This window comes from Bemisia tabaci, chromosome 10, assembly GCF_918797505.1.
Source record: "Bemisia tabaci chromosome 10, PGI_BMITA_v3".
NCBI lineage: Eukaryota > Metazoa > Arthropoda > Insecta > Hemiptera > Aleyrodidae > Bemisia > Bemisia tabaci.
In genome coordinates this window covers 3,595,987-3,618,405 of record NC_092802.1, presented here as the reverse complement: position 1 = coordinate 3,618,405, position 22,419 = coordinate 3,595,987, and the positions used below count along the sequence as shown (strand labels likewise).

Sequence of the window (22,419 nt, the reverse complement as noted above, 5' to 3'; positions counted from 1 at the left end):
GAATTCATTGAAATTTCGAGACAGGCGCGAGTCAATCACCAGAACGCCTTCAATTTTTTGGATACTTCAGGCACATCTTTGAAGTTGAAATAGTCGCATGCCGCTCCTGCTCGGAGCAGCATGCGACTATTTTAACTTTACGGTTATGCCTGAAGTATCTAAAAAATTGAAGGCGTTTTGATGATTGACGCACAGTTTTGGGCTTTCTATGAACTCACGTCTTGGGGGGTAAAACCGAGGAACCTTCGCTGATTTGGTTCAGGAGCAACATGCAACTATTTTAACTTCACGAATGTGCGTGAAGTATCCAAAAAATCGAAAGCGTTTTGACCATCAACGCGCTGTTTCAGACTCGTGGCCTACTATGATTATGATGAAATTTTGACTTTGTATTATATTTTGTGGCTCCTTAAATATATTGTGAAACTGATTGAAATCGCTTAAAATATTGTTACTTAATTTATATACATGTATTAGACATTTATTTTATAATTACACATATTGCCTATCGGCGCTCTATAAGGTTGTGACGGTGACACACCTAGGAGTCGCTCATACGTTTCACTATAATGAGATTGACGTATTTATGCTAAAAAGAACTATGTTTGGTTTTACGTGTACCATTGATCCTTTTGGTCTAAATACATCCAATTATCATCCTGATTTTCGAAATTGTAGACTGCCCTCTCACTCTTCACGCACCTCTGCGGTAGATTTCTACTCTTTCTTCGCACTACTACGTTACGTTATACTGGGCCGCCCTTTTACCTCAAATAGAAGCATTTTTCCGTTAATTTCTCATTGAAATTATCGAGAAGTGAGTGCTCCTTTCAAAAAGGTGTCAAGTCGGATTTCCTTTGAAAATTGAGTTTTTGACAGAAAAATAATCTTTGGCCGCCTCCCGTATATAGTTTTTCTTGTCTTCTGAAAAATTTGTTTTTCAGATTTGGAATTTTCTTGTAATGTAAGCGCTTTGATTTTAATAGGCCCTAAAAACATTCGCCAACAATTTACATCTGACCGTCGTTCGTTGTTTCCGGGACGAAGGAACGTAACCCCATTCCAAGGTTGCAAAATTTACCTAAACAATCAGGGTTGTCACGGTCAGAGAACACCGAGCAAACCGGAGAATATCGGGGAATTTCAATCAGTCAGGGAAAACCGGGAAATGTCACGGAAAATGACTAAAATGTCAGGTAAAAATGATCAAGTCGCCTTTATTTGCTTTTTAGCATAGGTTTGACGCATCGAACGACAAATTTGTGCCTGAAAACTATTCCTAACCATGTATTTTTAACCTCCCGGCATATCTTCAATTGTCAGGGAATTTCACCCAAACGTGTCAGGAAAATCAGAAAAATGTCAGGGGATTTCATTTTCTATTCAAATTCTGTGGCAACCCTGACAGTTCAATTTTTCAAAAAGATGCTCCTTTTCATATTTTGTCCAAAATTCAGTGATTTTTGCTTGGAATCGGAGAGAAAATGGACGTATTTCTGTCAAACGGAACTAAGCGCCAATTTGAGTTCCTTTTGAGGAAATTAGAATGCCGGATAGCGCGTTCTGTCAAACGGAACTAAGCGCCATGGAAAAGCTTTGCGAGTATAGGACGGAATGAGCCCGACGCCCGGTTCTGCCACCAATCCAAACCCCCCTCTACCTTCCTCACCCTATGGCGCTTAGGTCCGTTTGACAGAAATACGTCCAAATCAGTGAATTCTCTAGTTAGGAATGCTCAAGATTCTCCCGGTAAAAATTTTTGCCCAGGGAAATTTGGATCGCATTTTGCAAAAAGGAACCACTAGCATTGCAATGATGCTAAGATTGTGCAACTTCATCTTTTGCAATAAAATTGCGGAAATCGCGAAAAACTATGAAATTCAGACGGTAATTTTTGTCTTCAATTTACAGTTTTTAGCGAGTAAAATAGAAACTATTAATGGATAACCGGGTTTTCCCTCCAAGACAAAAGAAGTTGCACAATCTTAGCAACATTGCAATGCTAGTGGTTCCTTCTTGCAAAATGCAATCTATTTGTCAACCTTGAAATTTACTTACGTTCCTCGCGAGTGAGACGACGAGTTTTCTACGTTCTCTGAGTTTTCCTCCTCGAGTCGGGCACTTCTCCAAATAATCCATTCGATTTCAGTTGCACCATCTTGAGATGCAACAGCAGCAGCAAAGGCTCAGGCCAGGCTCATTTTCATTGAGGGTTTTGCGCCAACTCTCCATGCGCTGTTCCTCCTTGGAGAGTGGTCTCCTGTTTCTCTCGAGCGCGGCTATATACGGGGCGGTTTTCCAATGATCTATCACGTTGCCGTATTCATCGTACTCCGTCGTCATGGGTGGCAGAGACTCACGTTCAGGGGTGCGCTCGGGAGATTCATTTCGTTTCCTCAATTTGAGGTATTTCATGTATAACGCTCGGAGGCAGCCTCTGTCCTCAGGCGCTCTAGTCGTCAGCTCTTCATCGGAGGTCGAGTTGGCGTCGGGTTCGACCGAGTCTTCTGTTGAGATGAGAATCGCTCTTGCGACGGAAGTCTAGCAGCGGAAAAGCAAAAAACGCCGTTTAATTCATGAAATGGAAGGAGATTTAATTAAAATATGGGTAAAGAAGGCTGAAAAAGTATTGAAACACTTAAAGGCAGGACGTTTCGAGCTGTTACCAGCTCATTCTCAGCTGCAAAAACACATAAAAACAAGTAAAAAATGAGTGGCGACCTGACCCCAGCCGTTATCACGTAACCACTTGTCGAAAATTCCTGTGAGAATTGCTTGAACGTTGTGTTATATTTATTATGAGCATACCACTAATCTCAAATGTTTTTTTTATTTTTTTACAGGTAAGTTTTCGATTCTGTCCAGTGGTACACTTTTGAGAGGCATTATTTGCGTAAGTTGTCTTTAAAAGTATGCATGATCCTTATCTTGGTCAATATTTTGTAGTTAAAATAGTCAATATGACATTCACATTTATCATCATAAAAACTTAAGCATTGAGCTCAGTTTTTTTTTTTAGCTCTATATTCGCTCTATATTAGCTGTAGAGAGCGTTCCATATAATTCAGAGTCAGTTCGATTCATTTGGGCGTATTTCTACCAAACGAAACTGTGTGCATTTTGACGTGAACCCTGTTATGCATATATTCTTATGGATGTCAGAGCTCATATCTTAATGCACATCGTTCCGTTTGACAGAAATACGTCCATTTTAGAGTCAATGGACCACTGGACAAGATGATGTATTGAACAATACAGCACTCTTCTCCCAATCAAAATTCTATTCGGTCAACTTCAATTCGGGAACAGAATATTAACATTTTTCAGAACAGTGGGTTCTCACCCTAAGTATTCATTCATTGCGGTCACAAAATCGGAAAGGGCATTGCCACGACAGCACTATGTATTTCAATTTATCTGTGAGCAACATATGGTTCCACAAATCGGGCTTTGCTGTTTTTCCCCAGCTTTTGTGTATGTTATAAGGAAAGAATAAAGCCCTCCTTAATCATGAAGTAAAGGGTAACCCTGCCCTGCTGAAGAAAAACGCCGTATGACCCTTCAGGCGTTGCCAAATTTCCTTTGATAACACACGAATTTCCTGCTACACATATCGATATTTTCGCTCCAATTTTTCAGATAATTTTGTTCGCAATTTCACCTAGGGTTCCTGAAAAGTTTCAGGAAACATAGTACAAATTTTACTTAAAAATAAAAATGTCCTCGAAGGGACTTTGGCAACTCTCGGATGTTCCTACGGTGTTCTTCCTTAGCACGGCAGAATAGAAGGACCGAGTCGAACAGAAACGCACCAAGTCACATTTTGAAAAAATGAGTTGAAAATAATTTCGAGTCTAGTTAGGCATAAGTTTTCTCCTGTCAAAAAATGAAAGTTGAGAAAAGATATTCTGGACGTTAGACCAGTCGATAAACTTTGTTTCTTACGATGATTGTGAGTCTTCTAAGAAGTAATTATATGTCAAACCTCTTTTTCTCGTTTCTTTAAATCGACTCGGTGTGTTTTAACCATTAAAGTCGGTCCAGAATGAAACTCAAAATACCTACATCGAATGATTTCATCGGATTTGATCGCGTCTCTCCCACCTCGATGCTATTATTCGGGAAAAATTTTGGTCGCTCATTTATTTCATCGGACGCAAGGAGTTGTACCTGAAAAATGAAAATGATAATTTATTTTGGAGAACTAATAGCAACTTCCAGAAGCGTTCTTTACTACCTATTTTGCCCTACATACATGTGTTCTCCCCCCCCCCACTCCCACTCATGAATTTGCCAAACTGTTTGCTACTATTTCACTTACAACCGTAAGATCTGTGGTGTGTGTTTTTTTTATCATGGATACTCCCAAAAGTCCGATCGCATCTTTGCCTGGTATGAAATTTTCTCTTCATCGATAGAAATAGAGGATAAAGTTAATGAAGGAATAAACCTCGATTTTTAAGACTATATTCAAGGCCTTTTGCATGTTTCTACACCTCCTGGACAATACGCAGTAAATCTTCGAAAATCTTTGAAAGATCCTCGAAAGCTATTAACATTGCCAACATGAAAAGTACCATTCTGAAAAGTCCTTGAATGTAGGTATGGAAAGCTGCAATACGAATGTTAAAGGAATGCGCTATCGTTAGAGAGAATGCTTCTGCTGAAAAATGAATAAATAGGTAGATGAAAAAGAGGAAAAGGAAAGAAAAGAAAAACATTTAACATTTTTTAAAAAAAACCAAACCCAGTTGGGCCTTTTTTTAGTCCAACGATTTAATAATTATTGACGAACTATGAACGCTTATCACTTACCCAGAGGAGGCAAAAGAGTAGACGGAACATGCTGTCGCAGCTAGTAGACGTAGCAGTAAAGATTTTTCATGCGTCAAACAACACGCCAACGGCGTTTTTACTTAACTTTCACTGAGTTGTATTTTTTTTTGAAAAGTATCTCTAAGTTTTAAATGGTTGCTTCTCAACAGTCTATAAGCTCGAGGATTAGCGCTGTAAGAAACGAACACTCGAACGAAATTGAAACATTTGAAGCATGAACATACCTCTCACTTCTCATATTTCCCCCTTTCAGGTCCTGCTTACTGCCTTCGTAAATTTTCCATCTTCCTTTCAGAGCCCAACACAATGGTATCGCCATAGTCGTCAAAAGGTTTTTTTTGCCAGCTGCGACCACAATGCTTTGCCTGTAAAATTATGTGGTGGGCGTCAGATGAATGCGTCAGTGGCGTGAATGATCGATTCTCAATAATTCCCCATGTAAAGCTATGGCAAAGAATCGATTATTAACTTATTCGTTGCGAACTCCCAGTCGATCGATTCTTTTTGTGTGTTTAAATGGCAGATCAATCGATTTATCGTAAAGCACGCTACGCCACTGCACTTTCCTCCCGCTATTCCAAGTTCGCCATTGGAATGAATGCCGAGATGAATGACGGTTCAGAAAAACCTTTTTGAATTCCGCAAGTTCCCACGCGGAAAAAGAGGAGCAAAACCGAGGGTTTGTGAACTGTTGTAAACTCGGAGGGCTTATTGTTATTGCGAAATATGCAAAAAAGATGAGTGAGCAAACAACTTTTCAAAAAAAAAAAAAAAAAAAATATGGAAGAACCAAGCGATAATCACTCACATGTACATTTCAGAGAAGCATGTACTCAGCGCTGCCGTGATAGCGAAGAGAGCCGTAAGTGCAAAATTTTTGAAATCGAGTTTTCTTCAAAATTCGTCTTAACTCTTTTAGATGAAATTACTGAGACAGCTGAAACAGCAAAATTCATCCTAATTTAATGAAAACAAGACGTATGAGAAAGCCGTAAGTGCACAAAAAATGACATAGTTTTTTTCAAGACAGCCACAGGTGCATGAGAGCCAATGAAAACAGTGATTTCCAGTAAGGTGCCGCCCTCATCTGCCGATTTCTAACCTGAAAATGTGTTTGTTGTGCGTCCAAAACGCAACCACGGGAGCATGCAGAAGATAGCACTTACGGTTGTCTTGCCTAACAATAACCTAGCATGAAAATGAAAAATACCCTTTTTATGTAATTTAAATAAAATCAGTCGATTTTCAATCATTTATACGATTACTAGGAGTCTTCCGGACGATTAGTGGGAATTTGACAAAGAACGGAGGCTTCTTTCAATAAAATGTTCTTGTCAGAAGCTTCTGAGCCCGTTTTCTCAAAACTTCATTTTTGCACATACGGCTCTCTTCGCTATCACGGCAGAGCGGCTGGTGGAGTTTTAAGTGTACAATGTAAATTGCAATCAGTCGTATTTAAAGAGAGATGTATTGAAGTAGTATGGAACACGTTCAATGTGGTCGAACGTTTTTTGGTTGGTTGGACTGAGGGTCGTATTTATAATCGGTTTTTAAACAGCTCCTTTTCTCAGGAGCCTCCATATCGATGGTGAAAATACCAGACCACGAATCTCGTTTGCTGTGCTTGAAAATCTCCACTCTCATTTTATTTTTTGAAGTAGAACAAATTAATATCATTTCTTGAAATGTTCACAGAGTTTTCTTCGCAGGAAGAGGAAAAAACACAAAAGTTTTAAAGAATTGACGTTGAGTATAGTTTTCTATTCAAAAAATAAAGTATGACAGGAAGTGTTTAAGTATGTTGTAAACGGAAAAGTATTTAACTTGAATTTTTGAAAACTCCCTAGATTTTTCCCTCCTTCATGGACAAGATTCTGTTAAAATTTCAAGCAATAATTTTGGCTTGCTCTTCTTTGATCAAACCAAATAGGAGCGGAGATTTTGAACTATCGCGAATGAAACACGCGGTTTTGCATTTTCTCCGTCGATATGCTTCTGAAAAATTGTTGTAGGGGCGCTGAGACGGTTAAACCGTTTGAGCTACGTATCGTCTCCTTCCTCTCGAAAAGTATTTCGAGGTTGCCAAATACTCCCTCTCAAATCACATTTTTATCCAGAGAATCTTGGGCATCTCTAACTGGAAATGGACCGAGTTTATCAGAAAGGAAAGTTTATCCGTAAGGAACCAGCCTTTTTTAATCTGAAACTAAGAGAAAGAGGTCTGAAGTTTTATTCCTCCGTGAGACTCATCTCAGGGTAGAAAATAAACTTTAACGCCCCTTTTCACAAACTAGCATTCTTTTTCGACCTCGAGTTTTCGGCAGAGGAAAATAAGTAACTAGAAGAACTCAAAAACATCCTTAACTCCATTTTTTCGAAAATGTGGGTTGGTTCCTTTCTGATGAACTCGGTCAAAATGCCACCAATTCTCTTTCTGATCTCATCCGGAATCAGAAAATTTTTGGATGAAAATTGAACAGGTGGATTCTTGTAAAAAATTGAATCGTTCGAGTCGAGTTTACCACCTTAGAATGGAGTTATGTTTTTTCGTATGGAAAAAGACGTAAACGTAATATTACATTACCTGTCTACAGGCTTTTAAACTATGGAACCATATCGGAAACACTTCGAGTTGCAAGCAATCAAACCTTTCAAACATTTTTTCTTGACCCTTCTACTTGTTACAGGAAACTCAACTCCTCCTTCATTAGTCGTTGGTTTTAGACCATAGTCTATCAGTAAGGTATATTTCGTCTGTTCAACGCAGCTCTGACGCAAGTTTTAACACTCGATTGTTAGCCTACAGAATCTATGCTCGTCGAAAGAGAGTAACATCTGTCACTCTTTATTGTTCTCAGACCAAAAATAACGATCCCGACGAACCCTCTGGTGAATGAAACAAAAAACTCTCTAAAAAAACGAGTAGTATGTTGAACGCGCTCTGTCAATAATCCAGACCACCTTCTTCTTCCACGTGCAATAGCTTTGAAGTTCATATTGTCAGCAGTGGCGTGGCTTACTTCCGATATATCGATTGATCTGCCACTGAAACCTATGGAAACGGATCGATGAACAAGGTGTTCCAACGAACACCTTAATAATCGATCTTTTACCGCAGCTTCAAATGGGGAGGTTTCGATAATCGATCACTCACGCCACTGATTGTCAGGGAGCATTTTTCATCTTGCATTTGACAGCGGAAAATTCCAAATGCGTATCATCAAATCAAACCAAAACAAGAGCCAATCAAAGAAAACGCATTTTAGTATTGATGAAAGTTGAATAAAAAAATTACCTTCATAGAAGAGAAGGGTTTGAAACTATTCTTTACGACATTCAATGTATAGTTGAGTGCCACTACAATGTTAATATAGAAACCACAAGAATCATAGAACCATAGTGATTAAAAAGTCTCGCGTCTGCATAATTAAGAAACGTATTGACGTCAGGACGTACCTCAATTTCCACGTGAACCCTGTTGTCCATGTAACTCCATGCTTTTCTCGGCACCTCTTGGAAATGGTGATACGCCCTTAAGTCAAAGGAGCAACGTATGTTGAAGTATAAGAATTTTAAGTTGGTCAATCCCCTTAAAGTCTTTATGTATCGTATATAATATTTCAGTAATATTCATAGGCAGATCTAGACACTTCGAACGGAGGAGGGGGGAAAGAAGACTCCGGGGGGCTTCCCCTGGAAAAATTTAATTTAATTTTATGTATGCATGCAGCTTGAATCAATTTCATCATGAATAATTACTTAATCTTATTAGTGTCTTTCCTTCATCCTTTCTCCGTTCCTTCCCCCTTTCTTCCTTCCCTTTTGCTTCCTTCGTTTTTTTCGGGCGAACGACCCTTACGCCCTCCCTCCCCTGGATCCGCCTATGGTGATGTCTGTAATGAGACGTACAGTCTGTAATGAGATGGAATATTCTTGGGTTCACATAACTGCCCTGGTAAAAATTGGCGATAAGAGCTGCGTTTCAAAACACCACAGGATTTCTTATAGCCGGCTAAAGAAGGCTACAGAAAATTATATAGCTGGCTGTAGAATGCGGAGAAAATCATACGGCCGGGCTATACGAAGCGATACAAAATTATGCAGCCGGGCTATAGTTCCTACAGCCGGGCTTTACACTTTATCGCCTGGCTGTTGCCTTTTCGCCATCGATTATAAAAGGCCATAAGAAATTGTGTGGAAATTCGTGTGCTTTGGAAATCATTAAGTTTGATACGGAACCACCTTAATATTTACAAAACGCACATTATATTTTCCTTTGATACATATTTTTTTTTCATCAATTAAAACGAGAATAATCCATACAGGATGTGCAAACATTTCAAAATCATGAGTTGAATAACGCTGGCTCCGCCAGATTAAATTTTAGAACCTAACACAAAGCGGAGCGGCGACGCACTGGCGCCTACAAACCTAACAGGGATACTTCACGCATTGGGCAACGCGTGAAGTATCCCTGTTAGGTTTGTAGGCGCCAATGCGCGTTCGCGCTGGCTGCCCGCCTACGGCACCGCAGCGTGCCACGGCGCTTGAAGCACCTATTTCACACCAGAGGTGAAATATATAGTATAATAAGTATTGGAAATCTTACAGCCGGCCGTAGGTCTATGGTATTTTGGAACACAGATTCAACTGCCAATTTTTATTAGGGTCTAAGAGGAAATTAGATTCGTTAAATTCCAAAAAATTTAACCAGAGCCTCAAAAATGAACACAAATATAGGACCTCCAGGTCATTAAAATTAAAATTTGTAGGAGAACTTTTTCTATGAAAAATAAATCTATTTTCTACAACAGCAAATCTTTTTTTTTTTAAATTTAATATTGGTTCATTTCTGCCATACTCGATCCAATTGAACGCATTTAAATCAAAAGCAACTATATTCATTCTGACATGAGCCCTGAGATCCATAAGAATATGTGCATTACAAGGCTTATGCCACAACGGATATAGTTCCCTTTGATTTAAATGCGTCTAAATGAAAGGATTTTCTATTGTGAAGCAGTAAATTAAATTTTTCGTGCTCTAAAGAGCTACCAATGGAAGTTCCTGGCTTTTTTTTTTTGGCTGGTGATATTGAGCTCTAACTATGAAGGCTAATTTGGCCCTTCAATCAGCATTCTTTCATTTCAATAGACTTGCGAGTCCCAGAGTCCCTTGAATGCGCCTCGGGGCCGAATAGTAGGGTTTTCTCGCAATATTTCACTCTTTTAATGAACGTTTCCTCGTTCTGACGCACAATTTACGTTCTTTTGCCATCTGACTGCGGCTTACGGCTGAAGCATCTCTTCAACGACACCAAATCGGCATGTTTCTCTGTTCTCGCTGTGCAGTATGTATTGAGCTTAAATGACTTGGAGTTTTTTCCCCCTTTTTCTTTCATTTTTAGGTTTTTGTAATGAGCCCATAAGTATTCCCTGATAAAATTTACCTATGAGAATAATACCATAAAAGAGTCTTAAACCTACGTTTGCAAAATGTGGGTAAAATATTGAAAGGGCCTTTCAAAAAGTAATTAAGTACATGTCAGCAAAATCAATTTATTTACATTAAATTTCAATTTTTTTAAAAAATTATTTGTGCCTGTTCATATTTTTTAAAAATTATTTTTAAAAAAATCTGGCACTACAGTGGAGCTAGACTGGAAGCTGCCATAATATTCCTCAAAGGAAATTTTCAAGTCAGAAGTCACACCTAAGAATCTCCTTGACTTTTCAAATGTTCCCTCGTCGCAACGCAACTACTATTTTTCTCAGTGCAAGGAAGAATCGTCAAGGAAAAGTTTCAGTGCCACTATGAAGACTATTTCTCAAGTGAATTTTGAACACTTGCCACCACGTTTGAATGTCCATTATGAAGTCTTATTTTTCGTCTAGCTTACTTCGGAACAATTGAACTTATTTACAGTTTCATATCCCAGTTCATATTATCGGATGAAGCAATCTTAATCACGCATCCTGATTTCGTCGCTCTTCTGGCGTAAGAGCGTATATCAATCTCTGCAAGAGCTTAGAAAGCATGGATTTATATGCAAAAGAGGCCTGTTGACGGCCTGAAGGAAATTGAGACACGCCCTTACGTCGCGCCGCGCCGCAGCGCTTAACGCGCAATGGCGCCTACAAACCTAAGGGGATACTTCACGCTCTGCGCGATGCTTGAAGTATCCCCTTAGGTTTGTAGGCGCCACTACAGGTTCCGCGCTGGCCGACCGCCCGCCGCGTCGTCACCTCCCGGTCGAAGTATCACAAGCGCCATGTGACGTTTAAAAATTTCCGCCGCCATTTTATTTTTTCACAGAGAAATTTTTCAACGAAGCTGTCCGAAAATTTCACCGATTTTTTTTGTGCTGCCGATAAAATTTGGTGAAATTTTCGAACAGTTTCAACCATGTGCCGTTTAAAAATTTCCGCCGCAATTCAATTTTTTACAGAGAAATTGTCCACCGAACCTGTCCAAAAATTTCACTGATTTTTTTTGTGCTACCGATGAAATTTGGTGAAATTTTCGAACAGTTTTAACCATGTGACGTTTAAATATTTCCACCGGCATTTTATTTATTCACAGAGAAATTTTTCAACGAAGCTGTCCGAAAATTTCACCGATTTTTTTTGTGCTGCCGATAAAATTTGGTGAAATTTTCGAACAGTTTCAACCATGTGGCGTTTAAAAATTTACGCCGCAATTCAATTTTTTACAGAGAAATCGTCCACCGAAGCTGTCCAAAAATTTCACTGATTTTTTTTTTTTGTGCCACCGATAAAATTCGGTGAAAATTTCAAACCGTTTCAACCAACAATTTCTCTGTACAAACATAAAATGGCGGCGGAAATTTTGAAACCTCACATGGCGCTTGTGATACTTTGGCCTGAAGATGACGACGTCAGAAGAGCGACGATTTGCTGTGACAATATTCTCGGATCCTCAGTGACTAATTTTCAGCACTTGCATGCTCGCCTCTTTCTCTTCCAATCCACTTCCAAAAAATTCTCACTTTTACGGCCCACCCATGCAAGTCCCTTTTTCGAGGGCCTTCTTGTATCCAGTGTATATCCAGTGTAGTCTTTCTCAGCCGCTCTCGTGGCATCCTTATGAATTTTGAGTTCAATTTTTCAAAAAGTGTCCCTTTCCATTTTTTGTCCGAAATTCAGTGATTTCTGCTTGGAATCGGAGGAAAACGGTGAATTTTCTAGTCATGAATGCTCTAGATTCTCCTGGTAAAAATGAAATTTGCTCAGGGAAATTTTTTAGTAAAGCTTTCTAGTATAGGTTTGACGTTTCGAACGGCAAATTGTGTCTGAAAACTATTTTTCCTTATGTCTTTTTAACCATCTAGCATATCCTCAATTGTCAGGGAATTTCACCAAAACGTTCCACGAAAATCAGGTAAATTTCAGGGAATTTCATTTTCCTAATTCTGTGGCAACCCTGACAGTTCAATTTTTCAAAAAAATCCCCCTTTTCATTTTTTGTTCAAAACTCAGCGATTTTTGCTTGGAATCGGAGAAAAACGCTGAATTTTCTAGCTAGGAATGCTCAAGATTCTCCTGGGAAAAATGAAATTTGCTCCGGGAAATTTGGCAACATTGAAATTTAGTTACGTTCCTTCGTGAAAAAAGCGACGAGTTTTCTCCGTTCCCTGAGTTTTCCTTTTCGAGTCGGGCACTTTTCAAAACGATCCATTCGAATTCAGTCGTCGCACAATGGATCGAGTCAATAGGAATGGTCGGACAAAATTTGGAAACTTCAAACACTTATAACTCCGTTTATACAGAATGGAGATGTTGCATGTGTGAGGGATTTGCGATTTGACCATTGATTCATATGTAAAAGTTCGCGAGAAACACGATGGTGCCACTGGTTTTCTCTGAAATCATCTCCCAAGCTCAAAAAAGCTCTCAAGTGAGACCAAAATGGAGGGGATATCCCGCCCTACCCTGAGAGTCCACCTCTACATCAAAACAAACTCTCCATGCAAAGATATAGTGAGCAAATACAGTAGCAGGGTTGCCGTGTTTTCAGTTTTAGAGTCCCCAATTAAAGTGGCAGACCTGTCAATGTATTTGTTCCCTATCTTTGCATGGAGAGTTTGTCTTGATGTAGAGGTGGACTCTCAGGATAGCGCGGGATATCCCCTCCATTTTGGCCTCAACTCTAGAGCTTTTTTTAAGTTCGGGAGATGCTTTAAGAGAACACCGGTGGCACCATCGTATTTCTCGCGAACTTTTACATGAGAATCAACAGTCAAATCACAAATTCCTCTCACATGCAACATCTCCATATCCGTTTTGAAGCACACCTTAAAAGTTAATTTTTTTTTTTTAAAAGGTTTTATTTATTTGCAAAATATATACATAGTTTACAAATAAGAAGGGGGATTCGCCTTGGGCATTTCTCCCTCCAAATACTACATTGATTCCATTTTAAATTAAAACAACAATAACTTAAAATACTACAAATAAATGAAAAAAATAACATGTTACTACTAAAATTATTTTAAAGGTAGCTGCTACAGTTGGTTTGAAAAAACCCCGTTTAGTATTCCTAACAGGAGGAAAAATCTGTTACTACCTAGGATTCAGGTTTGATAGTTTAACACTTTTCGGTATTTTACTTTAGTTTTCTTATTTAAGAGTTGCTATTTTCTCCTTTAAAAGGTTTCTGTTTCTCTTTTAAGAGAATTATAGTTCTAACTAAGGTAGTTTTACCATACCTCATTTTCTACGATTTATACTTTATAGATACTATTTGATAAGTTTAAGTTTACGAAGTTAATTCTGCTTACTAAGATTAAAAGTTAATTTGCAGTTTTAGTCAAAAATTTTATGTCCGAGGTCTCGGAGGTCTTCCTTGAGCTCGGTCCACTTGGTCATCGTCGGGGCACAACAAATTGAGGCAGCAGCAGAAGCAACTCGCGAAAAGTACCTTGGCTGCTTTCTTGCATCTTCGCCGACACTTTCCGCGCTTCTCCTCCTTCGGGGGTTTTGGAGATCGAGGCGCGGATCGCCAATTTTTGAACCAGCTCATGCCCCAACGACCCGATCTAGTTGTCAGCTCTTTATCGGAGGTCGAGTTAGCGTCGGGTTCGATCGAGTCCGTCGTTAAGATGAGAATCGGTCTTGCGACGGAAGTCTAGCAGCGGAAAAGCAAAAAACGCCATTTAATAGACCACTAGACAAGGTACGAATTTCAGCTTTCTGATACATGTTTCTTCACCAAAATTTTACGTAAAACACGATGCTCACGACGAAAATTACCGAAATCAACTCCTTACAAAGATAAATAATGATTCTTGATGCGTGAATTCAAACCGCCCGCTCATGAAAACTCAATGCTCTACGTGATTCACATGGCGCGCTTAACGTTATCGTGAAAGTCTCTGCGATAAAAAAATCTGACAACCTCAATCTTGACGCTTTGGTTAAGCTGTAGCAAATTACTGATAGTTTGAAAAACACATGGTGGGAGATGAACATCGCTCGATTGAGAAGCTTGCTGAAATCGTTATAGTGCGCGATTAGACTCACGCAGAGCTTTGAGTTTCTTGTGAGCGGGTAGTTCAAATTCCTCGTAACCAATGTGAAATAAAAATGTTAATATCTCCGTCAGGAGTTGGTTTCAGTAATTTTCGTTGCGCGAATCGTATTCTACGTGAAATCCTGGTTAAGAAACATGTATCAGAATGCTTAAATTCGTACCTTGTCTAGTGGTCCATTCATGAAATGGACCACTAGACAAGGTACGAATTCAAGCATTCTGATACATGTTTCTCAACCAAAATTTTATGTAGGACACGATTTGCGCAACGAAAATGACTGAAATTAACTCCTAACCAATATATTTAATGTTTCTTGGCGCGTGAATTCAAACCTCCCGCTCATGAAAACTCAATGGTCTACGTGAGTCCAAGCGCACACTAAAAATTATCATGACACTCTTTGCGATGTAAAAATCTATCAACCTCAATCTTAACGCTTTAGCTCAGCTGTAGCAAGTTGTTCATAGTTTGAACAACACAGGGTGGGAAATCAACAGTGCTGGATTGAGAAGCCTGCCGAAACCGTTGTAGTACGAGATTGGACTCACGCAGAGTATTGAGTTTCGTGTGATCAGACAATTCAAATAGCCCGTAACCAATGTAAAATAAAAGCGTTAATATCTTGGATAGGAAATGATTTCGGTAATTTTTGATGCAAGAATCGTGTTTTACGTGAAATTCTGGTTAAGAAACGTGTATCAGAATCCTTAAATTCGTACCTTGTCTAGTGGTTCATTGTGTGCATGTAATAATAGTACCCAAGTAATAATTAATGATTAAAGTCATAAATGAACATATTTCTGCCAAACGGAACCCGAGACAGAAGGGGAGCATCGTGTGTATAGTTTTTACAAGTGTCTCTCTGTAAATGTTTGCTAAACTTTAGTTAATTAAGTAATAGGTCCGTTGCAAACTTTTGCCAGAGCAAAAATAAAAGTTGTTACGTATAGAAAGTATCTCAAAAATCACGATATGCGCATCGGCAAAGTCTCAAATGCACTCCTTACTTCTATTTCTAATTCTCTCTAATTGACTCGATCTACTGTGGGCCGTAAGAATGAATAGGAGTTATAAAGCGCCAGTGACGTCAGCGGCAACGACGAGCAGGTTTCCAGATTTTAAATGTTGAGCCCTGTCCACCCTCTCTCGTCGCATGCCCGTGGCTCATGAGTTAGTATGGAGTTGGCGCTTAGTTCCTTTTGATCAAATGTCAAATCCCGCTTTTACTTTGTTTCTCATGCAGCTCACCACGAGCACACCTCATCTTTCTCACTAGTCTCCACTTCCGTTCAGCATTAATGCGTTCAATAATGTGTATGGAATAGTAACCCAGAATGAATAATAATTAAAATTCAGTCATGAAATTAAAATCATGGATCAAAATCACATTCAAATAAATGATCTTAAATAAATTGAATTGAATAATCGAAACTCAAAACACCTACATCGAATGATTTCATCGGATTTGATCGTGTCTCTCCCATCTCGACGATATTTTTCGGGGAAAATTTTGGTCGCTCATTTATTTCATCGGATGCAAGGAGTTGCACCTGAAAAATTAAAATGATGTTTTAGATTATTTTGGGGAACGAATGGCAACTTCCAGAGGCATCGGGACGTTCAATCTATTCGACCCACTTTGCCCCAGACATGTTCCTTGCCCCCTCCTCCAATTTTCAAGTGTTTGAATGCCCCTATATTTACAAAAATTGCCCAAGTGTGCTACGAAGTCATTGAATTTGCCTCATTGTTATAGCGGGTACTTAATATACGACCGGAGGATTTGTTCCCATCCCCCCCATCATAAATACTCCCAAAAGTCTGATAGCATCTTCGGTTGGCATATAATATTCTCTGAAAGATCAGTAGATAACAGAATATAAAGTTATTCAAATAGAAAGCCTTCATTTTTAAGGCTTTATCAAAGACCCTTAACATTTTTCTGTACTTCTTTGATATTACGTAGAGCATCTTTGGAAGATCCTCGAAAGCCATAAACTTTGGCAATGTGAAAAGTTCCATCACGAAAATGCCTTGAAAGGAGTCATGAAAAGCTGTTATGAACCTTAAATAAATGCGCCATCGGTAGAGAGGATGCCTCTGCCAAAAAATAAATAAAAAGATAGATGAAAAAGAAAAAGAAGATAATAATTGCAAATTTTAAAAAATCTCAGTCGGAAGCCTTAAATTCAACGATTGAATAATTAATCATAGATCATTTAAGAACACACATCACTTACCCAGAGGAGGCAAAAGAGTAGACGGAACATGTTATCGCAGCTAGTAGACGTAACAGTAAAGATTTTTCAAGCGCCAACACACGCCAACAGCGTTTTTACTTAACTTTCACTGAGTTGTGGTTTTTTTTGGAAAGTGTCTCAAAGTTTTAAATGGTTGCTTCTCACCAGTCTAGAAGCCTGAGAATTTGCGCCGTAAGAACACTCGAACGAATTTGAAACATTTGAGCGTGAATATTCCTCTCACTTCTCATATTCCCCCCTTTTAGGTATGCTTAGTGCGTGCGTAAATTTTCCATCTTCCGTTCAGAGCCCAACACAATGGTATTCCGATAGTCGTCAAACCTTTTTTTTACCAGTTGCGACCACAATAGGTAAGATTGATAGGCCCGTAAGATCATGCGATGGGCGTCAGATGAATGCGTCAGTGGCGTGAATGATCGATTCTCAATAATTCCCCATTCAAAGCTATGGCAAGCGATTGATTATTAACTTATTCGTTCTGAACTCCCTATCTATCGATGCTTTTCATGTGTTGAAATGGCAGATCAATCGATACATCGCAAAGCACGCTACGCCACTGCACTTTCCTCCCGCTATTCCAAGTTCGCCACTGGACTACTGCTGCCATTCTAAGGAAGAACGCCGTATGAACATTCGAGAGTTGCCAAATTTCCTCTGATGAAATGTTTATCTTTGAGGAAAGTCATGACTATTTTTCCTTGTACTTTTCAGGAACCATAGGTGAAATTGCGAACAAAAATATCTGAAAAATTGAAGGGAGAATATTCATATGTGTACCAGGAAATTTATGCGTTATCAAAGGAAATTTGGCAACGCCTGAAGGTTCATACGGCGTTTTTCCTCGGCACGGCAGAATTAGTGCCGGGATGAATGCCGGTTCAGAAAAACGTTTCTGAATGCCGGAAGTTTCCACGCGGAAAAAAAGGAGCAAAACTGAGGGGCCAAACTCGAGGAAACTTGGAGGGCTTGCTATTGCGAATTGCGTCAGAAAATATTGCGTCCGATGAATGCGTCAGGGGCGTGAATGATCGATTCTCAATCGTTCCCAATATAAAGCTATGGCAAGGGATCGATTATTAACTTATTCGTTGCGAAATCCCTATCTATCGATTCTTTCCATGTGTTTAAATGGCAGGTCAATCGATCTATCGTATAGCACGCTACGCCGCGCCACTGTACTTTCCTCCCGGTATTCCAAGTTCGCTATGGAATGAGTGCCGAGATGAATGCCGGTTCAGAAAAACCTTTTTGAATGACGCATGTTTCCACGCGGAAAAAGAGGAGCAAAACCGAGGGTTTGCGAACTGTTGTAAACTCGGAGGGCTTGCTATCTAGAATTTTGCAACAAAAGAAAGAAAGAAAAAAAAGAGCCACTTTCATTCTGAAGTTGGCTCAGTTTTGGGTCGAAACATCTCGGATTTGTATATTTGTATGTGTAATTTTTAGCCTTGCTTCCCGTTTATTCTCCTATGTTCTTGATTTTCTCAACGGTCAATGGAGTTTTAAGTATACAGTGTAAATTGCAATCAGTCATTTTAAACGAGAGATGTATTGTAGTAATATGGAACACGTTCAATGTGACCCAACGTTTTTTGGTTGGTTGGACTGTGGGTCGTATTTAAAATCGTTCTTTAAACAGCTTGTTTCCGTACACTGGAAAAGAAACACATTGGAACTAGAGTCCAGACTCTTGAAAACATTGACAAGAAAAAGTACTCTTGACTCAATCGGAATCTAGCTTAAATCATGAACCAAGCCTCTTAATTTAAGCGGATTTCGCTTTGATTCAAGCAAAAATCCGATTGAATCAAGAGTGTTTTTTCCTGTCAATGTTTTCGAGAGTCTGGACTCTAGATCCAATGTGTTTTTTTTCCAGTGTTACCTTTGCTTTTTCCGTTGCCTTTTCTTCCCGTTGATTTGCTTTTAAAATCTTTTAGTAGGAGCGCAGCGACGGTTAAACCGTTTCCTCTCTTCCCTCGCGAAGGAACGTAACTAAGTTTGGAAAATGTGGGTAAATATTGAAAGGGCCTTTCAAAAAGTAATTAAGTACTTGTTAGCAAAATCAATTTATTTACAATATATTATCACAATTAATCAATCACATGAATTAGTCAGTTAATCAAATCATTGATTTCCTTAAAACAAATCATTTTAACGAACATAATAAGTGAAGCATTTAAATAAATAAATAAACGGATGAAATGCATAGATGAAGGTTTTACCTACTGTCGGTTGGAGGTAAGAAAATTGATCCAGAATAGTAATTGCAAGTGTAATACGTAATGATGCTTTATCAAATTTCAATTTTTTCAAAAAGTCAATTGCACCTGTTCATATTTCTTAAAAATTACTTTTAAAAAACTGCTGGCACTACAGTGGAGCTAGACTGGAGGCTGCCAAAATATTCCTCAAAGGAAATTTTCAAGTCAGAAGTGACTACACAAATTTTTCTTCGTCGCAACTACTATTTTTCTCAGTGGAAGAAAGAATCGCCAAGGAAAAGTTTCAGTGCCACTATGAAGACTATTTCTTAAGTTAATTTTGAACACATTGCCATCACGTTTGAATGTCTATTATGAAGTCTTCTTTTTCGTTTAACTAATTTTGCATGATATGGAACAATCGAACATATTTAAAGTTTCATATTCCAGTTCATATTATCAGATGAAGCATTCCCTGGTAAAAATTGGCGATAAGAGCTGCGTTTCAAAATACCATAGGAATTTTTATAGCTGGCTAAAGAAAGCTACAGAAAATCATATAGCTGGCTGTAGAATGCGGAGAAAATCATACGGCCGGGCTATACGAAGCGATAAAAAATTATGCAGCCAGGCTATAGTTCCTATCGCCGGGCTTTACACTTTATCGCCTGGCTGTTGCTTTTTCGCCATCAATTATAAAAGGCGTTGTGAAGAAATTCGTGTGCTTCGGAAATCATTAAGTTAGATACGGAACCACCTTAATATTTACAAAACACTAATTATATTTTCCTTTAATACATATTTTTTTCATCAATTAAAATGAGAATAATCTATACAGGATGTGCAAAAATTTCAAAATCATGAGCTGAATAACGCTGACTCCGCCAGATTAAATATTAGAGCCTAACACAAAGCGGAGCGGCGCCTACAAACCTAACAGGGATACTACACGCATTGCGCAACGCGTGAAGTATCCCTGTTAGGTTTGTAGGCGCCGATGCGCGTTTCGTGCTGGCTGCCCGCCTACCGCACCGCAGCATGCGACGGCGCTTGAAGCAACTATTTCACACCAGAGGTATTGCACTGTATCATACGAAACTGAAGGCGCTCTAATATATTAGGAATGGCAGGCATCCATCAAAAGCACGGAGCTTTTCTCGCAAAATAAATCTAGATACAACGGCTCAAAAAGAGAGCAGTAGTCCAAAAACTCACCAAGTCCTAGCATCCGTAATTAGTGACGTTTAGCATACACTTTATCGCCTGGCTGTTGCTTTATCGCCATCGGCTATAAAAGGCTATAAGAAATTGTGTAGGCAGCTGTAGAAGCTATTGGAAATCTCACAGCCGGCTGTAGGTCTATGGTATTTTGGAACACAGATTCTACCGCCAATTTTTACCAGGGTTTTTAATCACGCATCCTCATTTTGTCGCTCCTCTGACGCACGCACGTACCTCGATCTCCGCATGAGCCACAAAAAGCATGGGTTTATATGTAAAACAGGTCTCACATGGAAACGGAGATGCGTCCTTCCGTCCGAAGAGCGACAATTTGCCGCACCAATATTTGGACCGCGTATAGCAGAAAGGAACCAAGCCACATCAGCTATTGCCACTTTTAACTTGGCAATTTAATTTTTTACAAGAAAACGTTTGTAAGGATTCTTTTGAAAATTGAAAGGAATTTGCTTCGTATTGTGCAGAAAATTCACTGAAATTAGCATATAAATCCGCACAACCGTTTCTATGTAAAAATTAAATTGCCCGGTCAAATTTGGCAATAGCTGATGTGATTTGGTTCCTTTCTGCTTAACGCGGTCCAAGGGTCCTCGACGACCAATTTTCCGCACTTGCAGACTGTGCTATTTGGATGTTTAGCAGAAAGGAACCAAGCCGCATCGGCTATTGCCAAATTTAACCGATTGATTTAATTTTGTACAGGAGATCGGTTGTTTAGATTTTTTTGAAAATTTCAAGGAATTTTCTGCATATTATGAAGCAAATTCCTCACAATTTTCAAAAAAATTCAAACACCCGTTCTCCTGTAAAAAACTGAATCACTGAGTTTGGCAATAGCTGATAAGGCTTGGTTCCTTTCTGCTTAGCGCAGTCCATTTTTCTCCCAATCCCTTTCCAAAAACCCTCACTTTAAAGGCCCACCCTTACAAGTCCCTTTTTCGAGGGCCTTTTTATATCCAGCGTAGTCTTGCTCAGCCGCTCTCATGGTATCCTTATGCATTATCAGTTCAAAATCCGTATACTGACCCGGGTCCAACGCGAAATACGCCAACTCCATGACGTCATCACCTTTGGCCCAGGCTGGGATCTCACCCACCCGGTACGAACCAGCGAATAGAAAAAAGTGACACCACTTATCCAAGTCACTCCTTATGACGTCACAATCCCTTCGCACCCGCTCATAACACTTATCGAGATACATCGATGTAATCCCGAAACCTGTGTACAGGTTCTCATGACTCCACGTATCCAACATCTTCGAGTGTTTCAGAAGCCTATCGATTCGACCCGCTTCGAATTGCGATACGAGGATCGATAAAACTGGGATTAAGTTTTTGTATTCGCGGACCCGCTGTTTCCAATCCAGCCCGCGCAACTGCCCGAAATACTGGTCAGCCACCTCGTATTGGGTGACCTCCCGAGAGGTTGACTCGAATCTTATCGGCTGTATACCAACTTTCGCGACAGGAGTATTACGGCCTGATTTCAAGCACAGGATATCGAAAAATTCTGATGATGACTGGTTGTGTGTGGTTGTGTTTTGGAAGATGATTTTGTCGCACATTTCAGGGGTTTCGGACCTCATGATGTCGTTGATGAATCGGAGTGCTATCGGATTGCTGAATTCCGGTGTGAAGAACACGTGGCAGAACGGCAATGCGTACCTAGGATCGAGATTGTGTCGATCATTTTCACTTTTGGTTTCGGACGAGAGAGATTTTAGTACTAGGCATGTGAAAATTAAGACATTTCCGCAATGTTTCATCGCAAAAACTCGAGTCGTTTTGGTAGATTCTGTAGTGTACTGTTTTCTTAGAATAAACTTTCAGTGGACCACTACTCAAGGTACGAATTTAAGCATTCTGATTTATGTACCATTTTCAAAATTTCTCGTGAAATACAGTTCTTAGAATGGAAATAACTGACATAATAACCCCAAACTATGATAATAACACTTTTATTTAGCATTGGTCATAAAAGTTTGCATTTCCCGCTCACAAGAAAAACTAGAGTCTACTCGAATGAAATCGCCCTCTACAACGGTTTTGGCAATCTCCTTAATGAGCAGAGTTCTTAACCCGCCCTGTCTTTTTCATAGCGTAAACTGCGAGCAATAGCTGAGCCAAAGCGGCGTAATGGAGTTTGTCATATTTTCATACCGCAAATACTGTCTTGGCAACGCTCAGTGTGCGATTTAAGTCAAGTGTATTATTTTTTTTTTCTATGAGCGGGAATTTTGAATTCATTCATAAAAAAAACGTTACTGTCAGTAATTTTGATCGCACAGATTATGTTCTACGTAAAATTTTGATGAGAACACAAATCATAA

General features: G+C 39.3%; 2 protein-coding genes across 5 annotated transcripts in view; one reads left to right on the top strand and one right to left on the bottom strand.

Annotated features, from left to right (window-relative positions):
• Positions 1-22,419, top strand: part of LOC109038050 (uncharacterized) — a 434,551-nt gene that overhangs the window by 315,635 nt on the left and 96,497 nt on the right. The window lies entirely within an intron of this gene.
• Positions 12,896-17,697, bottom strand: LOC109036547 (uncharacterized). Its single transcript, XM_072305066.1, has 3 exons — positions 16,630-17,697; positions 15,835-15,939; positions 12,896-13,983 (listed from the first exon to the last, which is right to left on the bottom strand). The coding sequence occupies exons 1-3, from the start codon at positions 16,657-16,659 to the stop codon at positions 13,675-13,677; spliced, it is 444 nt and encodes a 147-aa protein (XP_072161167.1). The 5' UTR covers positions 16,660-17,697; the 3' UTR covers positions 12,896-13,674.